Source organism: Myiozetetes cayanensis, unplaced genomic scaffold (assembly GCF_022539395.1).
Source record: "Myiozetetes cayanensis isolate MyiCay16 unplaced genomic scaffold, myiCay2020 scf4, whole genome shotgun sequence".
NCBI classification, from domain to species: Eukaryota; Metazoa; Chordata; class Aves; order Passeriformes; family Tyrannidae; genus Myiozetetes; species Myiozetetes cayanensis.
Window position 1 is genome coordinate 47,101,647 of NW_026087631.1, and position 22,516 is coordinate 47,124,162.

General features: G+C 39.1%; 2 protein-coding genes across 2 annotated transcripts in view; one reads left to right on the forward strand and one right to left on the reverse strand.

Moving 5' to 3' along the window:
• ERCC8 (ERCC excision repair 8, CSA ubiquitin ligase complex subunit) overlaps positions 1–247 on the reverse strand; it is a 28,700-nt gene extending 28,453 nt beyond the window's left edge. Inside the window, exon 1 of the mRNA XM_050330102.1 lies at positions 147–247. Coding sequence (XP_050186059.1) covers positions 147–223 — 77 coding nt within the window. The 5' untranslated portion in view covers positions 224–247. The remainder of the gene's footprint in view (positions 1–146) is intronic.
• A 74-nt stretch (positions 248–321) lies between these two features.
• The window catches only part of NDUFAF2 (NADH:ubiquinone oxidoreductase complex assembly factor 2), a 46,902-nt gene continuing 24,707 nt past the window's right edge, over positions 322–22,516 (forward strand). Inside the window, exon 1 of the mRNA XM_050330126.1 lies at positions 322–548. Coding sequence (XP_050186083.1) covers positions 422–548 — 127 coding nt within the window. The 5' untranslated portion in view covers positions 322–421. The remainder of the gene's footprint in view (positions 549–22,516) is intronic.

Consider the following 22,516-nt stretch of genomic DNA (forward strand, 5'->3'; position numbering starts at 1 on the left):
CCTCTGCCGGAGCCGCTGCCGAGCCGAGGTGGCCCCCCGCGCAGCCTCGGCTGGGTCCGGGCGAGGCTTCCCGGCAAGGAGAATCCAGGCGCTGCCGCTCCGTAGCCCCCTCGGGCAGCGCTGCCCGCCCCGCCCCGCCGCGGTACCTGCGGGTGTGCTCGGCCCGGCGCAAACGCGCAGGATCCTCCAACCCGGCCTGGCGAGCGGACAGCAGCCCCAACATGGCGGAAGCACCGCCCCGCCCCCCGCCATCTTGGGCCGGGCTGCGCCAATGGCGAGCAGCGTTGCTGGAGCGCCCAGCGCCCGTAGGCGGGAGCCAGGGCAGGGCTGGAGGTGGAAGTACCGGGCAGGGACGGGGTGCGTGTCCCTGTGCTCCTGGCCGTGTATCCGACGCCGCAGCCTCGGCCGGAGGTATCCTGGCATGAGCCTCGCCTGGCGGGCACTCCGCGCCTTGCGGCTCCGGCTCTTGGGCCCCGCCAAGGAGCTGGTGGGCACCGACCAGTTCGGCAACAAGTACTACCGGGTGCCGAAGCACGAGACCCGCGCAGGTAAACACTGGCCCCGCGCCCGTGTCCCTCTCGCGCTGTGCGCAGCGGCCTCGCGGCGGCTGACGGGAAAAAAGGTGCTGAATGAAGGGAAGGAAAGTGAGGGAAGGAAAGTGAGGGAAGGGCGCACCCGTTCCGTGCTTCGGAAAACAGGTGCGGTTTCACAGTCTGGTGCCTTAAGATCAGAGAAACCCCTGAAGTCGGTCGTCTGAGGGTTTTAGAGCGCAGCCAGCGCTCTGTAGGAGTTAGGTAGGCAGCAATGATTTGTGGTAATTCGGGAGCGCTTTTGCATGTGCCTTGAAGGATAGGGTCCAAAGAAGGGCATTGAGGCTGGTGAAGAGTCTGAAGCACAAATCCTGTGAAGAGAAGCTGAGGGAGCTGGAGTTATTTAGCCTGTAGAAGAGGAGGCTCAGGGGAGAAATCGATCTCTACAACTACCTGAAAAGAGGTGGTAACCAGGTGGGGTTCGGTCTCTTCTCCCAGGCAACCAGCAGCAGGACGAGAAGGAATAGCCTTAAGGTTCTCCAGGGGAGGTTCAAGTTGGACATCGAGAAGAATTTATTCACTTAAAGGGTGATTAGAGATTGGAATGGGCTGCCCAGGGAGGTGGTGGAGTCACCGTCCATTCTGGTGCTAAAGGAAAGACTGGATGTGGCACTTAGTGGTGGTGGTGTAGTTCACATTGTTGTATTGAGTTGTAGGTTGGACTTGATGATCTCAGACGTGTTTTCCAGCCTAACTGATTCTGTGATTCTGTGAAATAAATTTTTAAATGTACATTCATCCCACTCCTGTTGAAAAATACTTTACTAGGTTTCTGCATGTGTTCCAGGAGTCCAGACGCACTTACAGATCACATCGGTCTCTATGGATACCCTCTTGTGTTCTGCGCTATGTACAATTTATGGAAGGCAGGTTTCCTAAGTTGTCCAGGTGCACATGCTCTAATGTTTTACAGTCCTCTTTTCTCTCCCTGCGAGACTTGTTTATCTGCTTGTTGTACTCCATATCTTTTGCATCAGCAAGTGTTCTGAGACTGTGGAGGCTTTTTACATTTTTCAGAATACAAGGAGAAGCAGAAAGTCTGAGATTGTGCAGCCACTTAAGTCGGTATCCTTCCATAAACGGAGAAAGGGAATGTGTGCACACCTTCCCTCCAGAAACGTGTAACATCTGCCGGAGTTATTTTGCCTTCAGAGCAGTTCCCCTGACATATTATGCTGTGCAACTTCATGAACAACTGGCAGTGATTTAGAGCAAGTCTACTCAAACAAGTGTCTGGGAAGATATTGTGAACACCATTTTGTCAGCAGTGTGTTTTTCCTCAGGGTTAATGCAGTACTGTGATGCTTACAGGTTTTCTTTATCTTGCTTTTAGATTTTGATCTTATCACTTCTGGAGTTTGTAGTGACTTTGAGGGAATGTACAAAAGCCTTTGTCTTTTGCATACAGGAAGCAGTAAAAACTACAGTCAGATTTCTTCTGCATGATTACTGCAGTGCTAGTCCTTATTAACAGTAAAAATTACTTCTTTTATCAGAAATCCTGGTAGTCTTTTTCTTGATAATTGAATTTATGGTGGTATACCTTTCACAGTGAAAGCTCAATGCTGCAACTTTAGGGTTTATCTCTGTGTTTGGAATGGTAATTGTGGTGCCATAGGAGGACAGGGCAGGTGGGACATAGCTACTGAACTATACAGGAGCACAGTATAAGAGGCTTTTAATTTAATTTAATAGTTGTATCTAAGACCACATTATGGCAGCCTTTGTGTTTCCCAGTTTTTCTTCAGTAATAATACTGGGTAGAATACACTCCAGAAGTTGCTCTGATTTTGCTTTGAGCAGGAGGGGATGGCTCTGAAATACTCTGCAGTTGCACCTCTGACTGAAGTCAGTGAGAGTAGCACTTACGTGAATCTTAAGGTTCTCACACATTGTATCTATCTTAGTGATACAAATGACATAATGCAGATCTGCTGAATTATCTGTTCTCCTCTGTTATTAGATGTTTCTCTCTCATTCTTCTGCTTGTTTAACTTTCTTTCACTTGATACATGGAAAGTTCTGCAACACCAGCTCACACTGGCAGTGTTTTACTGTCACCAAAAAGGAGAGATCTTCTCTTTCCTCTATTTTCTTTCTCACTGCCACTAACTTTTCATGGTCATTTATTTGATCTTGAAAATAGTTTTCTACTTCCTGTAGAAGACTTAATTAAAACAATAGCATAAAGTGACTTGAAGAATAAATTGCAAGCTAAAACTGGCACAAAAGTAGGAATGAAGAGGATGAGCTCTTAGATAGCATAAGGTATGCAAGATGTCTTGAAACATAGTGAAGAGCTAGAACTTTTGCAGAGTCTGTAATAATGCCTAGCCGTAGTTAGCTTTGTTTCTCTAACAGTTTACTGTAAAGATTTTTAATTCCTTTGATCGGACCCAGTCAAATACATATTATCTGGAGAAAACTGTATATTAAAAAAATATTAAAAAGCAGAATAAGAAATCTGGCAAAGAGCTAATGTTTGGTTCACTCTTCCCATGCTTTCTCTTCCAACTTTGGAATCAAACTAAGGGAAAAGTTTCTATAATTTAGCTTTACAAATTGAAATTTCAGATACTAGAAATTTCAGCACATCTTCCATAAATCTTTTCATTGACAGTTAATTGGTGTGGGGTTTTTTTTGTGTAACTAGAGAACAGGAGAATACATATGGAAAATACTACTGTGATTATGTGTGAAAATACTGCTTGTGAAAATTCTGCTTGTTTTCTGTATATTTGTCATTGTGCTCTAGCTTTGGCTTTAGATGATCTAAAAAAACCTTAACCCCTCAGCATCAGCAGAATGAAAAACTCTAAAAAGAGTAAGCAAGACTTCCTCTCACTAAGAAAAAAATGATGGTGGTCTTTTTTTTGTGAAAGTGTTCAAACTTTGCTTTTGATTCTGTTGATTTGTTCTGTGTTATAATAATTAATGGAACTCATTGTTAGATACTCTTGACCATGGGATGTGGGTTGTAACAGTCTTTAAAGAGGGATGAAAATAACTAACATGAGAACAGCATCAGGGGAATGGGCTTCAATAAATTCAGAAAACAGATAGGAAATATCCTGTGAATATCTTAAGAAGAATAAGTGCAAACTTATCTAGGACAACTCATAAATGTACCTTCTCCGGCTGTTAAAGGAACAAGTACAAATTACCCTCATGTGGATGAAGACAGGAAACATAGCAGTAAATTAACTGGGCTAAATAATGAGTTTTTAATAATGACAAAACAAAAAAAAAATGCTTCATGAATCAGGTTAACTGGTATGGCTGCTGGAAAAATAGAGAAACAACTAATAATTTTTAAGTATATTCACGAGAGAGTGAGTGAAAACTGATGTGAAATTACTGTTTTGAGAAGATAGGTTCTTGTAACATTTTTTTCTGAGTAGAGAGTACTGCAATGTTTAGACCTTTTGGTGTGCAAAATTTAAGAATATGGATTATGAATTTACTATGTGGGTGCATAACAGGTTGGCAACTGTTCTTGGAATAGCCTGAAATGTTACCCTGCCAGATGCAGGGCATCTACCAGCTGTCTGTCAAAGTTCAGAATTACTCAAAGTCTTTATGAGGCATTTGGATGAAGAACATTAAAGTATTTTTATTACATTTGCAGGTCAAACTGTGCAGGAGGAAAGTGGGAGTAGCTAGGAGCATGTCATGGCAGGTCACTGTCAAATTGTCATACTGTTCAACTAGGGGAGCTACTGGAATCAAGACATATTTATACTGGCTGTGGAATCAAGACATACACAGAGCATGGATCTACACAACTGACAGCATGTAGTACAGCATGTATTATATTAGTACTCTTATAAATTTTATTTTTGTGACCTCTTAATTTGGATACCCATTTTCTTCACCCATTACCAACTGACAGACCTTTATCTACTTTCTTTACAAAATGGATTGTCTTGTGAATGCTTATTATTAATACTATTTTAAGATACAGTTTTTTCTGAACCTAGCCAGCTTCTTGCTGCAGTTCCTTGTTATGTGGGGTTACTTGGATGTGGGAGATTCTATGTCCCCACCCACTGGAATCTCCACTGTAATTTATGCTTTTACTTTTGTGGATGGCAATCCCTGCAGTGTCAGTATAGAAAAGGTTCTAGGTTTCGCCTGTTCCAGAGCAGGGAAGTATGCCAGTCTTCCCTCAGGTTTGTATGATCTTGTCGCTGAGGAGAAATTAGTTCATTCTGACGCTAGGGAAGTGATTACAGATGGTAGCACCCACTGCCTTGCGTTTTGGTAACTAACTGGCTCTCACAACATTTTTGAACAGCATCCTGTGTTGGTCACAATTCTGTACAGCAGGGTCACACCGGCATTTGTGGGCTTTTATAACTTGTGAGGAAGTTTAAGGATATGGATGGGGAAGGTAATAGAAATTGAGGAAGATCTATAGAAAATAAAATGCAGAAAATTCTGAAGCTCAATTTTTAAAGAAACTAAGAATTTAAAAGTGCTGAGAGAGCAATGCTCTCTTTTTAAGTGTTGGAGAGTTTTATTTGTTGTACATTAGGAAAATCTGCAGATGTATCATTTGTATCTTACCCAGTGCCCTGATATATAGAGACCAGTTCAGGATGGAAATAGCACTGGAAAGAAAACTCACTTAGAAAGAAAATGAGATGTAGAGGAAGCCCTGTAGAGACAGTCAGCTGTTGTGTTCAAGTTCCACCGCAATGTCACTGCAGTGTGTCTGCAGCATGATTGCTGTCTGTCCTGTGGATTTGGGGAGGATTGAGTATCTCTAGTGTGGTGGTGGACCAAATGTGCTTGATCCCTTTGTAATGTATTTGATCAAATATTGCAGAAAGAGCATGCAGAAGAGACAGGTCCTGCTTTTTGTCCCTTGACTTAGGCGTGGTAGGTGTATAAGGACACGCTGGGCTTTGTTTCAGACCAGCAGGGAAATCCACCTTCAGCAGGAGGTGAGAGTGGATGGTACAAGTAGTGCCTACACTACCTTTTCCTTCAAGCAAAAGCTGTCTCACACCTGCCCTAGTCTTCAGTGTGGGTTTGGAATAGAAATACGTTAAGTGTATAATGCAAAGAATGTTTCTTTTCTGTCCATTGTGAATTGTGCTCTCCTACACTCAGTCCAGAGTACAGGACACTCTTGGAACCTGAGGCCTTTTCTGCAGGGAGTAGTAGATACAAGTGTTGATGTTGAGTTTCCTCACACCTCCATCACTTGTGATTCAGAGAGCTTTCTTCAGGTTAAATTTAGTGTGTTTTGCAGGGCTAAGTCTCCGAAATACTGAGTTTAGAGATCTCAAAAAAAGTAAAGAAGTGTTAGGTATGTGCTTCAGGTGTGGCTTTCACATTGCCTTGGCACCTAATATCCTGTTACTTTTTGAAATGTTTTATAAATGAGGATTTTTTTTTTTAAAAAGGGAAGTTTGCAAATAGAAAATGCTTTGAGATCTAAGTCATCCCGTGGTAAATAGAGGCATCACAGGATTCACTACAAAGCCTCACCTGTTTTGATTCAAGTCACTACAGAAGATGTAGTCTCACCAATATCCTAAGCTCTTGAATGCCCAAACTCAAGATAATAGCAACTGTACCCTGAGGCCACCTTTTATGTGTTTATTGTCAAACGACTTGTGTTCCTGGTTCTGACTGTCTCTAAGTAATTAAGTTATTAGGAGAAGAGCTAGCAATTTAAATAAGTGTTATATGAAATCACTGCAAGGATTAAAGAAGTGGTATCCATTGTCAATGGTATGCAAGTGCTGGTTTTAACATGTGTTTTACCTTAATTTCAAAAGTTCTAATGAGTAATGGCAAAAAGATACGAGTTTGCAAGAGTATTGTATTCTCCTGGGTGAATATAGAAAGGATTGGCATTTTGGAGAGGAAGGGAAGACAGATGTAAGACTGTGCTGTTTCAGTCTGGTTATTTCTCTTGAAAGAAAGTGAATGTTTTAAATCCCTAGACTGTAAGAATAAGAAGTCAGTAGATTCAGTAGAAGAAGTAATGGCTGGAAATAGAAAAGCAGTTGAGAAAAATTTTAGTGTCAATATGGAGGGAAAAGATCCTTAAAAATTAGCAGTTCTGGCCACAGGAATACAGGAGAATTCAAAACCAGAGTAGTTAATTTCCTGAAATCATGTTTAATGTTGATCAGAGACTTTTATTTTCAAGTGGGGAAAAAATTATCATCTTCTAACTCAGGTCAGACATTCAGTGCTAACTATAGTGAGATAGGCTTATTTGGAAGTAAAGATGATCCTGTACTTAATGACATTCTGTAAGGTAGATTTTTTTACAAGATTACCTTAAAGCGATGACAGTGATTAAATAGTACAACTACACTATGCTTGTCATTAGAGGAACATCCCGCATACCTCATTAACACTGAGATGACTATTCAGTTGCCAGTCTTAAACTGGATGTGATAAAAGATGGGAATAGACAATTGGGTAGTAGTAACTGATGACTCATTTCAGTATTTCGGACAAGTATTTCACTAAACAGACTAGATTTATCAGTATAATTAATTTGTATTTTCTTATTATATAACATACTGTCAGGGCACTGCCATGACTTTGGTAAATGATTAATTTTCTTCCTGCAGAACATGGAATGATACTTAGAGTGTTCATATTTTTTTAATTGCAAAACAAATTCCTCATACAGTTTATTACAACCAAATATATCTTGCTGGAAATAGCTGGTTCCATTTTCCATTGAAAATAATTTATAAAAACTTTTAGTAACTGGTTTATTTAAAAAATGCAGGAAGATGAGGCACTAAATGCTTAAGATGTGGTATATCATTTGTTTTTGAAAGGCTGATTAATGAGCAGCTTTTACTTAAACTTTTTCAATTTCTTCATTTGTTCTCTGATCTATTATAATGATTAAGAGTTAAAATGAGTACTGTGAAATACCAGCATATGCAAGGTTTTATAAGAACAATAGGTCATCATAAAGAGGGTAGTTTTGTGAGAAAAATCTCATTTATTAAATTTAGAAAAACGGCAAAAGTTTGCAAAACAAAAGGAATATAACAAGAAGGAAGAATTAATTACAACACGTGTCAGGTGTCCTAGTCACGCAGGATTTCTAGGAACACCCCTTCCAAATCAAAAGTCCCACTCTTTAAACATTCTTAACGTCCAACAACATGGCCGCCCCCAGGACCCACCATGTGGTATGAGGGGTTTCTTTACCATTATTCATTTTACAGTTTTCTTATTCCCATCCACGTGGTTCCCTGATATGAGCTCCAGACAGGATTAGCTCCACAATACACCTTATAGGTTCTTAAGTTAGTGACCTGTTTAACTCATTTGCTTGTAATAAAACCGGTTAACTTATTTCTCACAGTTTGTTTCAAAGATTATGTGTCAGTGTTAAAAACATTGTTCAAGTTTTAAGGTTCCCTTTGGGAGAACACAGACTCAGGTTTGACTTGATTTGGACCTGCAGCTTACCAGGAACAGCTGGGAAAAGCCCATAGCATTCTGTATTCCATAGGTCTTTACATGTTGCATACGGTCTGCCTTAGGGGGGCATACATGGCCTAAGCTTCTGATTCTGTGAGCTTTAACAAGGAGTCTGGTAAGCCAAAATTTCTCGGTACTCTTATAAATACCTTATAAGTATCTAGAAATGCAAGTGGCATTACCAAGTTTCAGGTGTACATTTTGTTGCTAATAATTGAATGCAAGCACTGAATGCAAGCACTGACTACTGTGGGAAACATTTTGTTCATGTGAAATGCCCACTCGCATTTGCATAAAAGGCTTGTATCTTGTGAATGAAATTCTCAACAAACTAGAAATGTACAAATAAAGAAGAATCTGTATGAGGAAAAAGTACTAAGCATTCAGTTGCATGATACATGTAAGATATCCTAAATCTGATTAAATGCAGACTTAAATAGAAGAGTATACACCTTTTTATGAAAGTTGGAAAGATTTATGGTTCTGTTGAGATTAAAGGAATCCTCTGTGATAGTTTTAGTAACTCCTAATTTTCTGTTTTAGGTAGTGGCCTGTTGCTTTCCTGTGCATCAGAAGTGTAGAGAATTTCTACTTTTCCTAAAAATTTGCTATAAAATGTAGTTTTGCATTGAAGACTAGACTAAAACATTCCTGTAATGTGATGATGTAATTTATCCCTGTAATTTATGATGATTAAGAGAGTGGAAGGAGTGACATCTCTCCAAAGCATATCTTCTGAGGTTAAAGCTATGGTTTTCTTTTGACTGTGAATGATAGCTCTCTGGATAACAGGAGTGACATCTGAGGAAGAGGCAGAAATTTATTATGATTTTGTATTAAGCATTTGTAAGCTGATTATTGGGTGTTGCAGGTAATTGTACAGAATATTATGGAACATAAAAAGTAGTTTTGCAAGCTATTGTCAAATATTGCTGGAAAGCTGATACATTTGTTTTAGTTTTACATGTCTAATGTTAAGATACTAATGAAACATATACTGTGGGGGAGCCCAGCTGGTTCTGGGCTCTCAGTTCTGAGATACCGAAGATGGAACTTCTTACACCTGGCAGAGGGTTAACCAGGGACAGTAGGACTGTGACACAGTGGGTTTCCTGTTAGGAATGCTAACCTATTGTGTTAAGACATGTGGCTATGTGTCCAATCATGAGTTGTTATGAAGTGGCAAACCAATGCTGTGTGTACAGGTGTCACCCAGAACTGTATAAAGGTAGCTGCACTGTTGCAATAAAAGAAGCTGGTATCCTGAAACCCATGTCGCCTCCCGTCTCGACCGCGACAATATACTTTTAATTTTGATCAACAAATAGAAAGCAAAATTTTAGAAGATTTAATTATCTTAGTTATCAGTGGCACTGAGTGCCATGACTAGTAATCACAGTGGGGTTGTATCAAGGGTTGGACTTGATGATCTCAGAGGTCTCTTCCAACTCAGTTAATTCTATGATTCTTTTCTATGATATCTTGGATATGAAAATAAGCCTATGGAAAAAGTGTTTGGTGGTTTGTTTTTTTTTTTCACATAAAAAGGTTTTTTCCAGATACACACGCTCACAGTCCAGCAATACCTGGCATTTAGAGGCTTGTCCAGGTGGTGGCAGTGTTGTTTCAGGAACAAATATTGACAGCTGAGTATTACTTTCTGGAGCAATTATGGAATAAAAAAACTCTAGCTCTAAAATAATTGTGTGTATCTGTGTTTGTACAGAAATAAAACTTGCCTGCAGATTGCTGGCTTCTAGGACGGTAATTGTGAAATGACAAAATAGCTTTTCAATCTGGGTGATGCATTATGCAGCAGAAGCAATTGCACTTTGAAGAGCTCACTGCAGATTACAAAAGCATTAACATATGAAGAATCAGTGTTTGTTTGCAGTGCTATAGAATCATGGGATCCCTAAGGTTGAAAAACACCTCAGAGTTCCTCAAGTCCAACCTTTGATCAACGAAATTTGACTGTGTCAGCTAAACCATAGCACTAAGTGCCATGTCCAGTTGTTTCTTGAACAATTCCAGGGATGGTGACTCCACCACCTCCCTGGGCAGCCAGTTCCCATGCTTAAGAACTCTTTCTGTGAAGAAACTCTTCCTGATGTCCACCCTGAATGTCCTCTGGTGCAGCTTAAGACTATGTCCTCTCATCCTGTCTCCAGCTGCCTGGGAGAAGAAACTGACCCCCACCTGGCCACGGCCTCACTTCACATAGTTGTGGAGTGATAATGTCACTCTTGAGCCTCGTTTTCTCCAATCTGAACAACTCCAGCTCACTCAGCTCCTTCTCATAAGACTGTGACTCTTACTCGGCTTCTTGCCTTTCTCTGGACATACTCGAGCACCTCGTTGTCTTTCTTGTCGTGAGAGGCCCAGAGCTTAACACAGTCAGTGAGGTTAAACCTCACCGGTGCCCAATACAGGAGCACAATGACCTCCCTGGTCCTGCTGGCCACACTGTTGCTGATAGAGGCCAGGATGGCATTGGCCTTCTTGACCACCTGAGCACATGCTGATTTATGTTCAGCTGTTGTCAATCAGCACCCCCAGGTCCTTTTCCACCAGGCAGATTTCCAGCCACTCTGCCCCAGCCTGTGGCATGTTGTTGTGGCCCAAGGGTAGGACCTGGCACTTGGCCTTGTTGAACCTCATACCACTGGATTTCAGCCCATCCAGCCAGTCTGTCCAGATCTATCTTCAGAACCCTCCTACCCTCCAGCAGATCAACACTCCCAACCAACTTAGTGTCATCTGTGAACTTACTGAGGGTCCCCTCATCCAGATTATCAGTAACAATATTGAACAGGACTAGGCCCAATACTGAGCCCGGGGGACCAGCACTTGTGACTGGCTGCCAACTGGGTGTAATTCCATTCATCACCACACTCTCGGCCTGGGCATCGTGACAGTTTTTAACCCAGTGAAGGATGTACCTGATCAAGCCATGGACTAATAGCTTTTCCAGTAGAATGCCATGGGAGACAGTATCAAAGGCTTTACTGAAGTCTGGGTAGAAAACATCCACAGCCTTTCTCTCATCCACCAGGTAGGTCACCTGGTCATAGAAGGAGATCAGGTTGATCAAGCAAGACCTGTCCCTCCTAAACTCTGCTGGCTGGGCCTGATCCCCTGGTTGTCCTGTACATGCTACGTGATGGCACTCATTATAATCTCTTCCATGTGTTTTTCCTTTAGCTACCAGAAGTGAACTGACAAGAGGCATGGTATGTTAATCTCTCTGACTTGCAAAACCAGGAATAGCAATAGGTAGTCATACAGACAGGCAGTAACTTGCATATTATCTGTTACTACAGCCAGGTTTGCTCTCCAGTGTGTATATTGGTATTAAACTGAGATGCTGATCTTGTTAAATTCTGCCTGCTGGTATTAAGGTTTATATGCTGTACATTTGTAACTTTTAATTATTGTGGTTTTGGCTTGAAAACCTGTTTTGATTCTTTCAGCAGAGGCGTGTGGAGACAGGATGGTTTGGTGAGGGTTTCTTTTTTTTTTTTGGTAGGTCTCTGATGGCCAGAAAATAGATAGTAAAAGAATACTTCTTAAAAAATTTCCTCATGCTAATAACTTTTTTCTGTATAGAAAAAGAAGCAATACAGTATTAGAAAGAGAGGTGTTTTTAATAGATGGAATAATCTTAGCAGAGTTTGTTAATCATGCTTATTTGAACAGCTGCCACCTGTAGAGCTGAGAGTAACAGAGCTGAGTGTGTTGCAAACACAGTCATTATATCTATCAGGATTGTTGGCATTATACCTGCTTTATGACTAAATTCTATGCCTTTTAGTGTCATTATTTTGAAATACAAGGAAAATTCAACTTACTTTTTTGGTACCAAAGGAGGAGAAAAATCTATCATTAATATGCATAGGAAAAACAAAACACCCGCTCTGTGTAAAGTTTTAGGGTTTGAAATTGTATTGAGAAATGAAAGAACAGATTTAACCTGGAAGAGAGTGTGTGTCAGTAGCCGGTACAGGAAACATTTTTTTTTCTAATATATCTGTATCATTAATTTCAGTGCATTACTTACATGAGTTAGGGTTAACAAGATTATAAATACTACCTACATACTTTGTGAATTGTGATCCTCATGTAAAAAATTTGAGTCCACTTTTGCTTGTACATAATTTGGTATATCTTTTTTTAGAAACTGTTATTGTAAAATAAGACTATTAAGAAAATTAAAACATTTAAATAAAAGTAGTGGGGATACACTCTCATTTTAAAAGGGAAGATAGAATAGAATAACAAAGAGCTGAACAAAAGAATGCATTTGAGAAACCATAGTAAAAGAGATTTAAACAGAGGAAGGTTGGCATGCTACCCTGTGGGCCACTGTAACCTTTTCAGTTTCTCCTAAAGAACAGAGAAGGTGGTAAAGAATTAGGTCTGACTTCTGCTTTGTACAATAACTTTCTTATGTTCTTTATAGATCTTTAGAATACCAAATAAAGTTTCTATCATCAGAGGCTTGATAGCTTTTAAGGTCAGATTTGCAAAGATAAGAACTGCTTTGCTTGGAGGAGAGTGAAGAATCAGTTTCATGCTCAGCCTCTGGGTACAGGGATAGCATAAAAAGGAAGAACACCAAGAAATGAGTGTGACAGGTTGAGGGAAAGGAAATTGTGAAATAGGGAGATTGATTTGTAAATGTCCCTTCTTTATGGCCATGTGCATATGAAATGCAACATGTTATCATTTAATCGTCCTTAAATGAAGGACTGATTTGACTATCCTCATTCATCTAGATGATCTGGAAGCACCATCGAGGGGAACTGGAGTCAGTATGAAATTTGCTTCTGATGAGAAGAGGTCAAAGAAAGGGTGGATTCTGGCAGACTTGTGCAGGCAGTGGTCAGCATCATGTGGTCAGAAATTGAAAATGTCAAGCTTTGGAAGTTACTAAGCTCACGTGGTGATTGACATTTTGTGTCTGTAAGAGAAATATCAAACTCAAGGATGAAGAAAAGTTGATCCAGAGAACTACAACCAGAAAGATGGATTGAAAAAATATATAGCACTATTCAATGGGATGTCCACTGCAAAGCCTGAGGAGCTGAACATAGTAGCCACAACAGACTTCAAGGGAACTGAAGTTCTTGAAATAGGGTTACATCCAATCACTGATATCCAGAGAGAAAGCACCACGGGCTGCAGGGGAATCTCCATTCTGGCACCTGGAACACCTCATCCTTCTTCTTCACTTCGCCTTGGTGTCTGCTGAGCTGTTCCTCTCACATATTCTCAAATTGAAATGAGACGCTGTGTAAGCAGCTTCTATACCAGAGCTGGAAGATGGGCAGCTTCTCGATTTGGGTGACCCAGATATGTAATAGCATGGGATAATGTCTTAAAAACCTGGAGCCAGAATCTCTTATGAACTTAAAGGTGAAATGAGGTTGACTCTCTTGATTAACAGAAGTTTGTCATTGATGAAAGGGAGAGATCTTGTTCTTCCTTTACCTTCTGTCCTTCCAGCTGGCAGTAGCATTCACGAGACCTGTTGCTGTGCCAGTTTAACTCAGCTGGAAAAGTTGAACATGTGGTCCCATAAGGTATGAAGCTGGGACAAAGGAAGAAGGTGGAACCTTTGAGCTAAAAGTGAGGTGGGAGATTGATGACTCTGGGTGGGGGAACCTAGGAGCACATCCCTTCTTGTGTAGCTTTATCTTTAGTGTTCCTATAGGATTACAGATGAGATTCTAATTTTTGTTTTGTGTTAGAACAAAACATGGATCTTTTATATTCTGAAATAAAAACTTTAGTATGATTTGTTACTATGATCACAGGTTTTTGGCAGGTATATTAAATACTTTAACCCTGTCACCAAAAGAGAGTATCAAATTGAGCATTTTAATAGACTTTATAGAAAGTTTCTACCAGTGGAATCTCTGCTAATCAGTCTATGTGAACTGTGCAGATGCAGTATGATGGTAAGGAGCTCTTTGTCCATTTTAGACCAAGACTTTCCTCTGAGAGCAGGAAGGAGTTTGGAAGCCCTGTCATATTAATTTTTAGACGTTTGCAACAGCCACAATATTCCCAAGAGTGATTAACTCTGTCCTCTGAAGTAGGAACATAGACGGACTCTAAAAGAGGATTAATTAACTTGTTTCTGGAGTAGTTAATTGGTTAACTGATTTCTGCTGTTCAGTGTGCACCAAGGCAGTTCCATACAGTTTGTAACTCTGATCTAGTCTCTTCCATGTCCTTTGGTTGTTCACATCTTCCCCTCAGTAAAAGGTGGCTGTCCAAATCAGAGAAGAGGCCTTGAAGGCCTAACCATGCAGCCTTCCAAAATAGTTTCGCTGTACCAGGAAACTGACAAGAAATGTGCTAGTTCTGTAAGTCACAAGTTAGTTGTTGTGTATTAGATTTGCTTTAATTATATAGAGGCTGCTGGTGAGCAGACAGTTGAAGTAAGGAATAAGTGTATGTCACCCAAGCACCTTGCAGCCAATTATAGTCGTATCTTAAAAACAAAGGGGGATTCAAGCAGTAACACACCCTAACCTCCCTCCTGAGTGACAGCTTGGCACTCTCTGGCTGTCTGTTTTTAACAATTTGTGGCCCAAAAAATAGTGCATTGAATTTTATCACATGGTTTAGTTTGCCATGGGAGGGAGTCATCACAACCAGTGAGATTCTGGGGGAGAGAGGGAGAAGAGGCAAACACTCATGTTTTACCACCCAAGGAGAGACAGAGATGTCTAAGATTCTGTGTGCTGGTTGTCCATACCTGAAGGATGATCTAAGTTTTCACCCTGGAGGCCTACTGCTATGAAAATCTTTTGTGGATTTTCAATGGATCGTAGACTTAACCATGAAGAACAGTAGGAAAACAGTGGTGCACTTTCCTGAATTTGCCATCTTACCTCCCTCTTGAATAAGAATTATTCCGATGATGGGTGAAGATGTAAACTGAGCATCAAGCATTTGTATTAGTTATTCCTTGCTAAAATGTATCTGTTCTGATGGAAAAAATGTTGTCCTGAATGGTTGGTGGTTTTTTGCCTCAAAAGGTTTTGTGCAGAAGTCTTCTGCAGCTTGAAAGAGTTGATTTGAATTGTCCTCAAAGATCTGAAATAGCAAGAAGTTAATACATAAACAGATTGTTTCAGACTGCTTACCAACATCCTCATACTTAGCATGCAAGTTGAATGCATTCAGTAATCTGGCTTGTGGCAAATTTTTACAGCATGGTTGCTACTCTTTAAAAGGGGTTGTAATGGAAATGCTAGTACAAAGCTACATTACCTCTGGTCACCAAGACAAAGGAAATGGTGGTTAAAATACATTAGCTTGCAGACTCTGGCCTCTTTTGAGTTGAAAGTGATTCTGTTCTCTTCCTCAAGTGTCTTTGGATCCCTGTAGATGTATTATCATTCTGCAGAGCCCATGAAGGAAATCTTTCTGTAGCAGGATGGTATGGCATAACATAAAGCAGGACTACAACTACCTAAATGTAAATGGGCAATTAAGTGGAAATAAATAGAAGAGACTGTAGTGGTTTTGAGTTCAGGCCTTCTTTGGTAACCAGGTTGTAACCAAGGAACCAAGGCCATGTTCCCAGTATTCCATGCGATTTTTACGTATGCAAGGGTATAAACAAGAAGGTAGAGGAAGCTCTCGCTCTCTTTCTGCTGGTGGACTGAAAGCAAAGGTTCTTTGCTGTCACTCTGCCTGGGTGAAGGAGTGAGGCCTAGTGCACCTGGTTGGCCTTGAGAAGCGGACAGTGCCAGTTGCTGTTGCAGTTCTTTGTTATCTCGAGAAAAGTATTGGGGTTTTGTCCCTTTTTCCTTTTTTTCCCCTTTTTCTTTCCCTTTGGAGGGGTTCCCTGTGGGCGATATAATCTTGTATATAATTCTAAATATATATATAAATATGTGTTACTTGGCATTCAGTTTGGTTTGGGTTCTTTTGATTTTGTATAGCCTTTTCGGTCTGTCCGAAGAGAGAGAGAGAGAGAGGGAAGGGGGAAGGTTTCTTCACTGTGGTCCAGGCACTTGGCTGGGAGCCAAGTCCAGCCTGGGACAGAGATTATTAATCTGTGTTAGTAGCACAGTGGAAACCAAAGACAGATTTGATGTGATGCTGTACTCTGTTCAGATGTGTCAAGTATAAATGCCAGCCTTCTTTACAGATGGGTGAGGGAAGGAAATACGTTTTACCTGCTGCTATGTGAAAATGCTCGTTTGTTTTGCTTCTGTTGGAAACATGTCCTGAGACCAGGGTTGGCTTCAATGTCTGGGTTCCTGGCTTGCTACGTGGAATAGTTGTATTAAACAGTCTAGATAAAATATGATAAGGCATTACTTAATGCTAAAATCCTGATTATAGAGGCAAGAGAGATTCAGTTCTAAATCAACACCAGAAAGAAAGGAGGATATTGATGGTATTCTTCATCATGATTGTGTGGAAAGGAAGGATAACAAGACCTAGTTTAGACATGCTGATTTTAATATCAAGATCATACATGTATTTAGAGGTGTCAGAGAGACACATTTAAGATAGAAGGAGGCAAATCTTTAAATTCTTAGAAGAGAAGAATGTGGTTTTGTGTATGAAATGGGTGAACCCTGATAGTAAGCTCCGAAGAACTGGGGACAATGGTAAGCAGTAACTTGTATCAAAAAGAAATAGTAAAAGTGATTGGCATTATGTTGTGGTATCTGTACAACAAATATTTGTCTGAAGGGTGTTTGTATTGCAAAGATTGCAGTGTCTCCAGAGGTGAAACACAGAAAGACAATAGAGGATGAAGGACAGCCAGTGCCATGAGGCACTTGCCTTGTAAGTACTGCAAGATAATTATTAGTTACATATTTCTGACAGCAGCTGTTAGAACAGTTGCTGCAAATGCTGTAGTGCAGTGGAGCTTTCTAGCTCATTTGATGGTACAACAGAAAAAGGTGGAAGTCAATGAAGTAATGTAGGGGCATAATATAACTATAGAAAAAAATGGTATGATAGAGTTTTTTTTGAAAGCAGTATTGTTCGCAGACAGAGAAAATGTTATGAAAGGCCAAATAAGTATGCCTTGGCAATAAGGTGAGAGGGGTAAAGGCTTGGATCAAATCAGAAATTTTCCTCATAATGAATATGGTTAGAAAGAAATGAAATTAGAGGGACTGAAAAGTTTAGAAAAGTGCTTTTCAGTGGGAGCTTTAATGTTGAACGATGATTGGTATTTAGAATTTGGTCCATATGTAACTGCTCTTGGAATCAGCAAAGCAATTCAGAGATGGGAAGAGAACAGAAATGCACAGGCATTTGATATTTAGGAGAGTCTTATGCTGCAGTGGTTTTTATTTTTTTTTCCCTCTACCAAGTAGGGAATGTGCATTTTTTTTTCTCAAATTAACCCACTGTTCATTAATGCCTATTTTTTATTTAACATTTGGTTTGAAGTGTGGTGGTTCTCCCCCAGCTGGCCTGGGGGATTTGGGAAGAGTTAAAGTTAGCAGGAACCTTTGTCCAGGGGAGAATTACTCCCTGACCCGGAAGTTGTAACAATATGGTTTTCCGGTAAAATGTGCTGAACACAGCAAAATGTGTTTTGTGACATGCGCAGGAAGCAGAGTTATATAACACCGTTAGTGGCCAATGGAAGAATATTTATGTATGTGGGAACCAGTGGAGAGTTGACATGTGTAGCCTAAAAAGTGTATAAAAGTAGCAGACATTGTGCAATAAAGTGTTCCAGCCTCTGGATCCACGAGGGTTTTGTGTCGTGTCCCACCTCAACCCACGACATTGAAGTATTGCATAAATGTATAATGTGATATAAAAATTTTAGCTTAATCTCTGCAGCACCTAATTAATTGGCTTTCGGATGTTGCACTTGCTCCTTAGAAGGCATAATATATAATAATTATAATATATAATATATAATATACTTAAGTATTGGTCCAATTAATATACAATGAGAAATTCAATTGTTCTGTACAAGCATGTTTTATCTCTGAAGTGTAATTTCTAAAATTTACAACATAATCTATTTTATAAATTGGAAACTTCTGCACTTTAATGTGTTAGATGGAAAATTTGATGGGCTCCGTTTGGAAGTGCTTCAACACTGCACATTAATAAAATGTCACGGCCTAGAACTTGGAGGATATGGATAAAATAGAAGTAATTGTTTTTGAGAAATAGTGGGGAGGTTTTGAAATAATGCAAAACAAAATTAAACCCTAAAACTGGTTAGAAACAAGAGGCCAATAATAGTGAATTAATACAATTAGGGTGGATTCTTGGTTCCTGCACTTTGCATATATTGCAGCAAGCTCTATCAGTGGTACTCTGGATATTTTGAGGAATAGAACCAGATTGTGTTGTTATGCCTACCTTCCTTTCTGGTATGCTCCACAGATAAAAATAACTAAATAATATTCAAGAATCTGTTACAATGAAAGCTGTTAAATACATTCAGTAATTACCATTGTTACATATACCCTAGCAGAAGCTGTAGCTAAAACTTTCGTGTGGAAACCATGTGTGTTACAGAACATCTGCCTCGCATGAAACAAAAGCAGAGTTCTGTTGAAATAACATTTTCAGAAAAGTTGAGGGGCATTTTTGTCATGATAAGCAGACAACATTCTAATAATAGCAAATTTATAAGGATCAGCTCAATAAGCACAGTTTAAAAGGGAGCCCGGTAATTTTTCTCTGAGTGACTTGACCTCCTTGTTTGCCAGAGCATAGGACTTCACCTAAGTAGTGCTAGTCCCTCTGCAGCTGCATGCCAGCATTCTTTCCATGGGCATTTTTTTGAGACTAACATGATTTTTGATATTGACTGGTGCTCCCACATAGTTACTGCCTTTTAAATCAGTAAGTTAAGTTTAAGAAAGAGGTCAGGGAAATAGTGTAGATCAGTTTTGAGAGTTTAGAATTATGATGAACTCTTTGGTCATTCCAGTTCCCATAAAACAGAAGGCAGGGCAGGTAACTGAGGGAGGTGCAGGCAAACAGGGGACAACTTGACCAAAGAAATAATATAGTGATATTAAGTGATAAAAGCTCAGCACACTGAAAGTCTTCTGCAAGGCAATTATTCTGTAGCTCACTTTGAGGTTTCTTCCCTCATTCTGACAATTAACTGAAAGATTGGTGTATACAAAAAGAAGATTCCCCTTTGAATTTTCTTTGAACTGAAAGACAGTTTTGTGTTTTGGAATGTGGTTTGTACTGAAACATCCAAAAGAGTGTCATTCTTTTCAGGGATGATAAAGTGCAGGTCAGTAAGCTCCCCACCCACCGCACTTACTGCTTTAATGTATTCAGAAAACAGCAAACTGTTCAAAACTCTACTAAAGTTTTGATTTTGGTAACTTATGTATCTATTTTCTATTTCCATCAACATTTAATATCAGTTGAAATTTAGAAAGAACTGTCCCTGTGAACCATTTTGACACTATAGAAAATTCTTTAAGTTGTATTGCAACTAATTTCTGAGGGTTTATCACTGCAAAATACTGTAAAACCAATAGTGTGTTTAAATGACTGATTTGAGAGCATTTGGAATGTTTTGAAGGCCTTTCTGTTATCTTCTGAAAAGAACATAAAATTATATCTAATTTTTTATGTAAAATAAAAAAGAAACAGGTAATTTTTTATGGATTATTTTTAACCCTTTCCATGGTAGAGTGAGATAATGAGAGAAAAGTTACTTGTCTCAAGCTGGCAGGCACTGCACTATTTTAGTGCAGCTCAAATTCTAACATGAGAAAATTGCAGAAATTTACAATTCAAAGTTGTTTCATCAGGGAGAAATCCACAGATTTTTTTGACACTGAGTTAGAATTTCAGCATGAAGATGGACTAGAATTTCAGCATGAAGATGGACATCTCATGACATTTGCAGCTGTTGATTGAATTTATATTTCCATAAAGACCATCAACAGTAGCAGGGGAAGTGGGGGGGAAAATGACAAAAATTGTGAGGCTAGCATTTTTTCCTCAGCCTTATAGTAGCAAATATATCTCAACCAAAGAGCAGGAGCTGGTAACCATCTTTTGCATCCTGATATTTTACTCATGTTTTTTATAAAACAGTTCTGAAGTTTCTATTTGAACATATTGATCTTTGTCATGGATTGAGCTTTAACCAATCCCAAAGAATTAATCTGGCCAACTGGCAATATAACCATAGGCCTGGCATACACATATACACCTTTTCTTATGTTCTTAAAATTTGCTATGTTGTGGTATAAGTGCAGCTTCAAAGACTGATTTTGTAATTCATATAATAAAATGAGTGGCATGTAAATTTTAGGATAAAGAGCAATTTTTTTAAGGATGTTCAAATGTCTGTAGGATATGCATATAGATGAAATAGGTAATACATCTCATGGACTTTAGCTGACTTTTCTGCAGAAGTTGCACTTTTGTGTTGACTGTGGATGAAATACATGAGCATTCTTCCCTAACCTCTGCAAAGGAAAGGAAACACAGTAAAATAACACTACCAGTATTCTTTAATCTTTCAAGTGCTATGCACATTATTAGCTGTAATTGTCTTAAGACCTTGTGTAAGACTGAATTTCCTTTGCAAATCTAACACCTGAAATCCTTTTGTAAAATTCTTTAAAATGTACTTAAGAACAAAAATAGCATTAGTAGTTTGAGAATATATGTGCAGTTAGTTGTAATGATTCCTTTTATTCTGAAAAGTGGAAATGGAAAAATGGTAAATGAGCATTTGCAGATGATTTATAATTAAAATATAATTAATCATCCAGACCAGTCTGTAACACTGCTGTGTTGGGTCATATTGCTTAATGAATGTTCTCCACAGCTGTGACTTTCTTTTAATTTTATTTACCATTCATACCGTTGCTGTCATTTGCTCATTTCTCTTCCCTGTGTGACTGCCTTTTTGTTCATCTTCCTGCAGTATGTTTTATTTATAAGAGTACAAGTTATAGTGCACTATCTGCTTGCTAAATTGTCTTTATATGGTCTAAGTTCCCATTTTAAGCTGGTTTTCATACATTTTAAAAAAAGTATTCATTACTTCATTCTTGGATTTATTCACATTTTGACAGTAATTGGTAGAAAACTGTGTCTTGAATCAGATAGACTAAAAGAAATTAAAAAAAAGCAGTTGGGAGAAAGCTTCTGGATGCCAGAGCACTGAGCATCCATCAGCTCTCCAAGGAACTGTCATTTGTACTAGTATCCTTTGCATTTTCATTCTGAAAAAAATGTAATGTTGCATAATTCTAGTAAGCTTATTGTAGATTCATTTACCAAACAGTGGTTCATTTTAAAGACATAGTATCTGTTTGGCTTCATAGATGAGGTAGAAGGCATAAGGCTTTCCAGTAAGCAAGGACAGGGAACTGGTGGTGATGAATCCTGCTGCCAGATTAAGAGAGTTTAGGGACTAGAATCACAATGGACATTTAGCAGAGGGATTTTGTCTGTCCATTGACGGAAATTGCTTCTTAGTAAAATAGTATTTAATTGAGTTAACAACCACAGTCACAGATGCAGCAGGTTTTCAAAACATAAGGTTTGTGTGAACATATATAAACACCATGGGCACTGATCTCTGGTCCTTACAGATTTTTGGGAATTGCTAATTCAACACTTAACAAATTTAATACTGCTTGATCCTACCTCACTGTAAAAGTGGAAATCACTGATCCTTATTATTCTGAGGTTAGTAATCAGAACCATTAAACAAAGCAGTCTGTGGCCTTGCTTGCTGGTCTTAAAAGTTGAAATGAGTTTTTGCTATGATTTTACAAAGCTTAAAGCATTTTAGATAACGTCGTGTATGAAATATTGGAGAAAATATAACTATGTCTGTGAGTGATAGATGTTAGGTGCAAATATTCAGCTTTTTCAATTTTTCGATACTGTATTGATTTATTGTATTGAATAAATATAATTAACTAATGGAAGTTATTAATTTGTCACTCAGTAAAAGCTAATTAACCTGATAGAAATCTAAATTTGGAAAAATAAAATCATAATTTTGAGGGGAAAATATATTATTTTAAAATATTTACAAATTTTCTAAGGTGAAAATAATTATTACAGAAACATTGGAATTCTGACCACAAGGTAATATGAAGACAGACTCCCTTCAACTGAAAGTCTATGCAAAGGAAGGATATCAGCTTTCACAAATTAATGTTCACCTTTAAAAGGGTAGTTTTTTCAGTTTCTTCACAGCTAACCTTTTTTCCTGCTCCTCCAAGGGAGGTGAGAACTTTATATCTTGCTCTGAAGATGATGGCTTCTCCTGCAGCTTATAGAAAACTAATTTTAAGTTTATTACCTTTAGAGAAATAGTTTTTCTCTTCTTTGCATGAAGAACTGCTCATAGTCCAGATGCTGTGCTAACTTAAGTACTGCTTCACATTTAGCAAAAAATAATTTGTTTGGTCGTTACTAAACAGGAA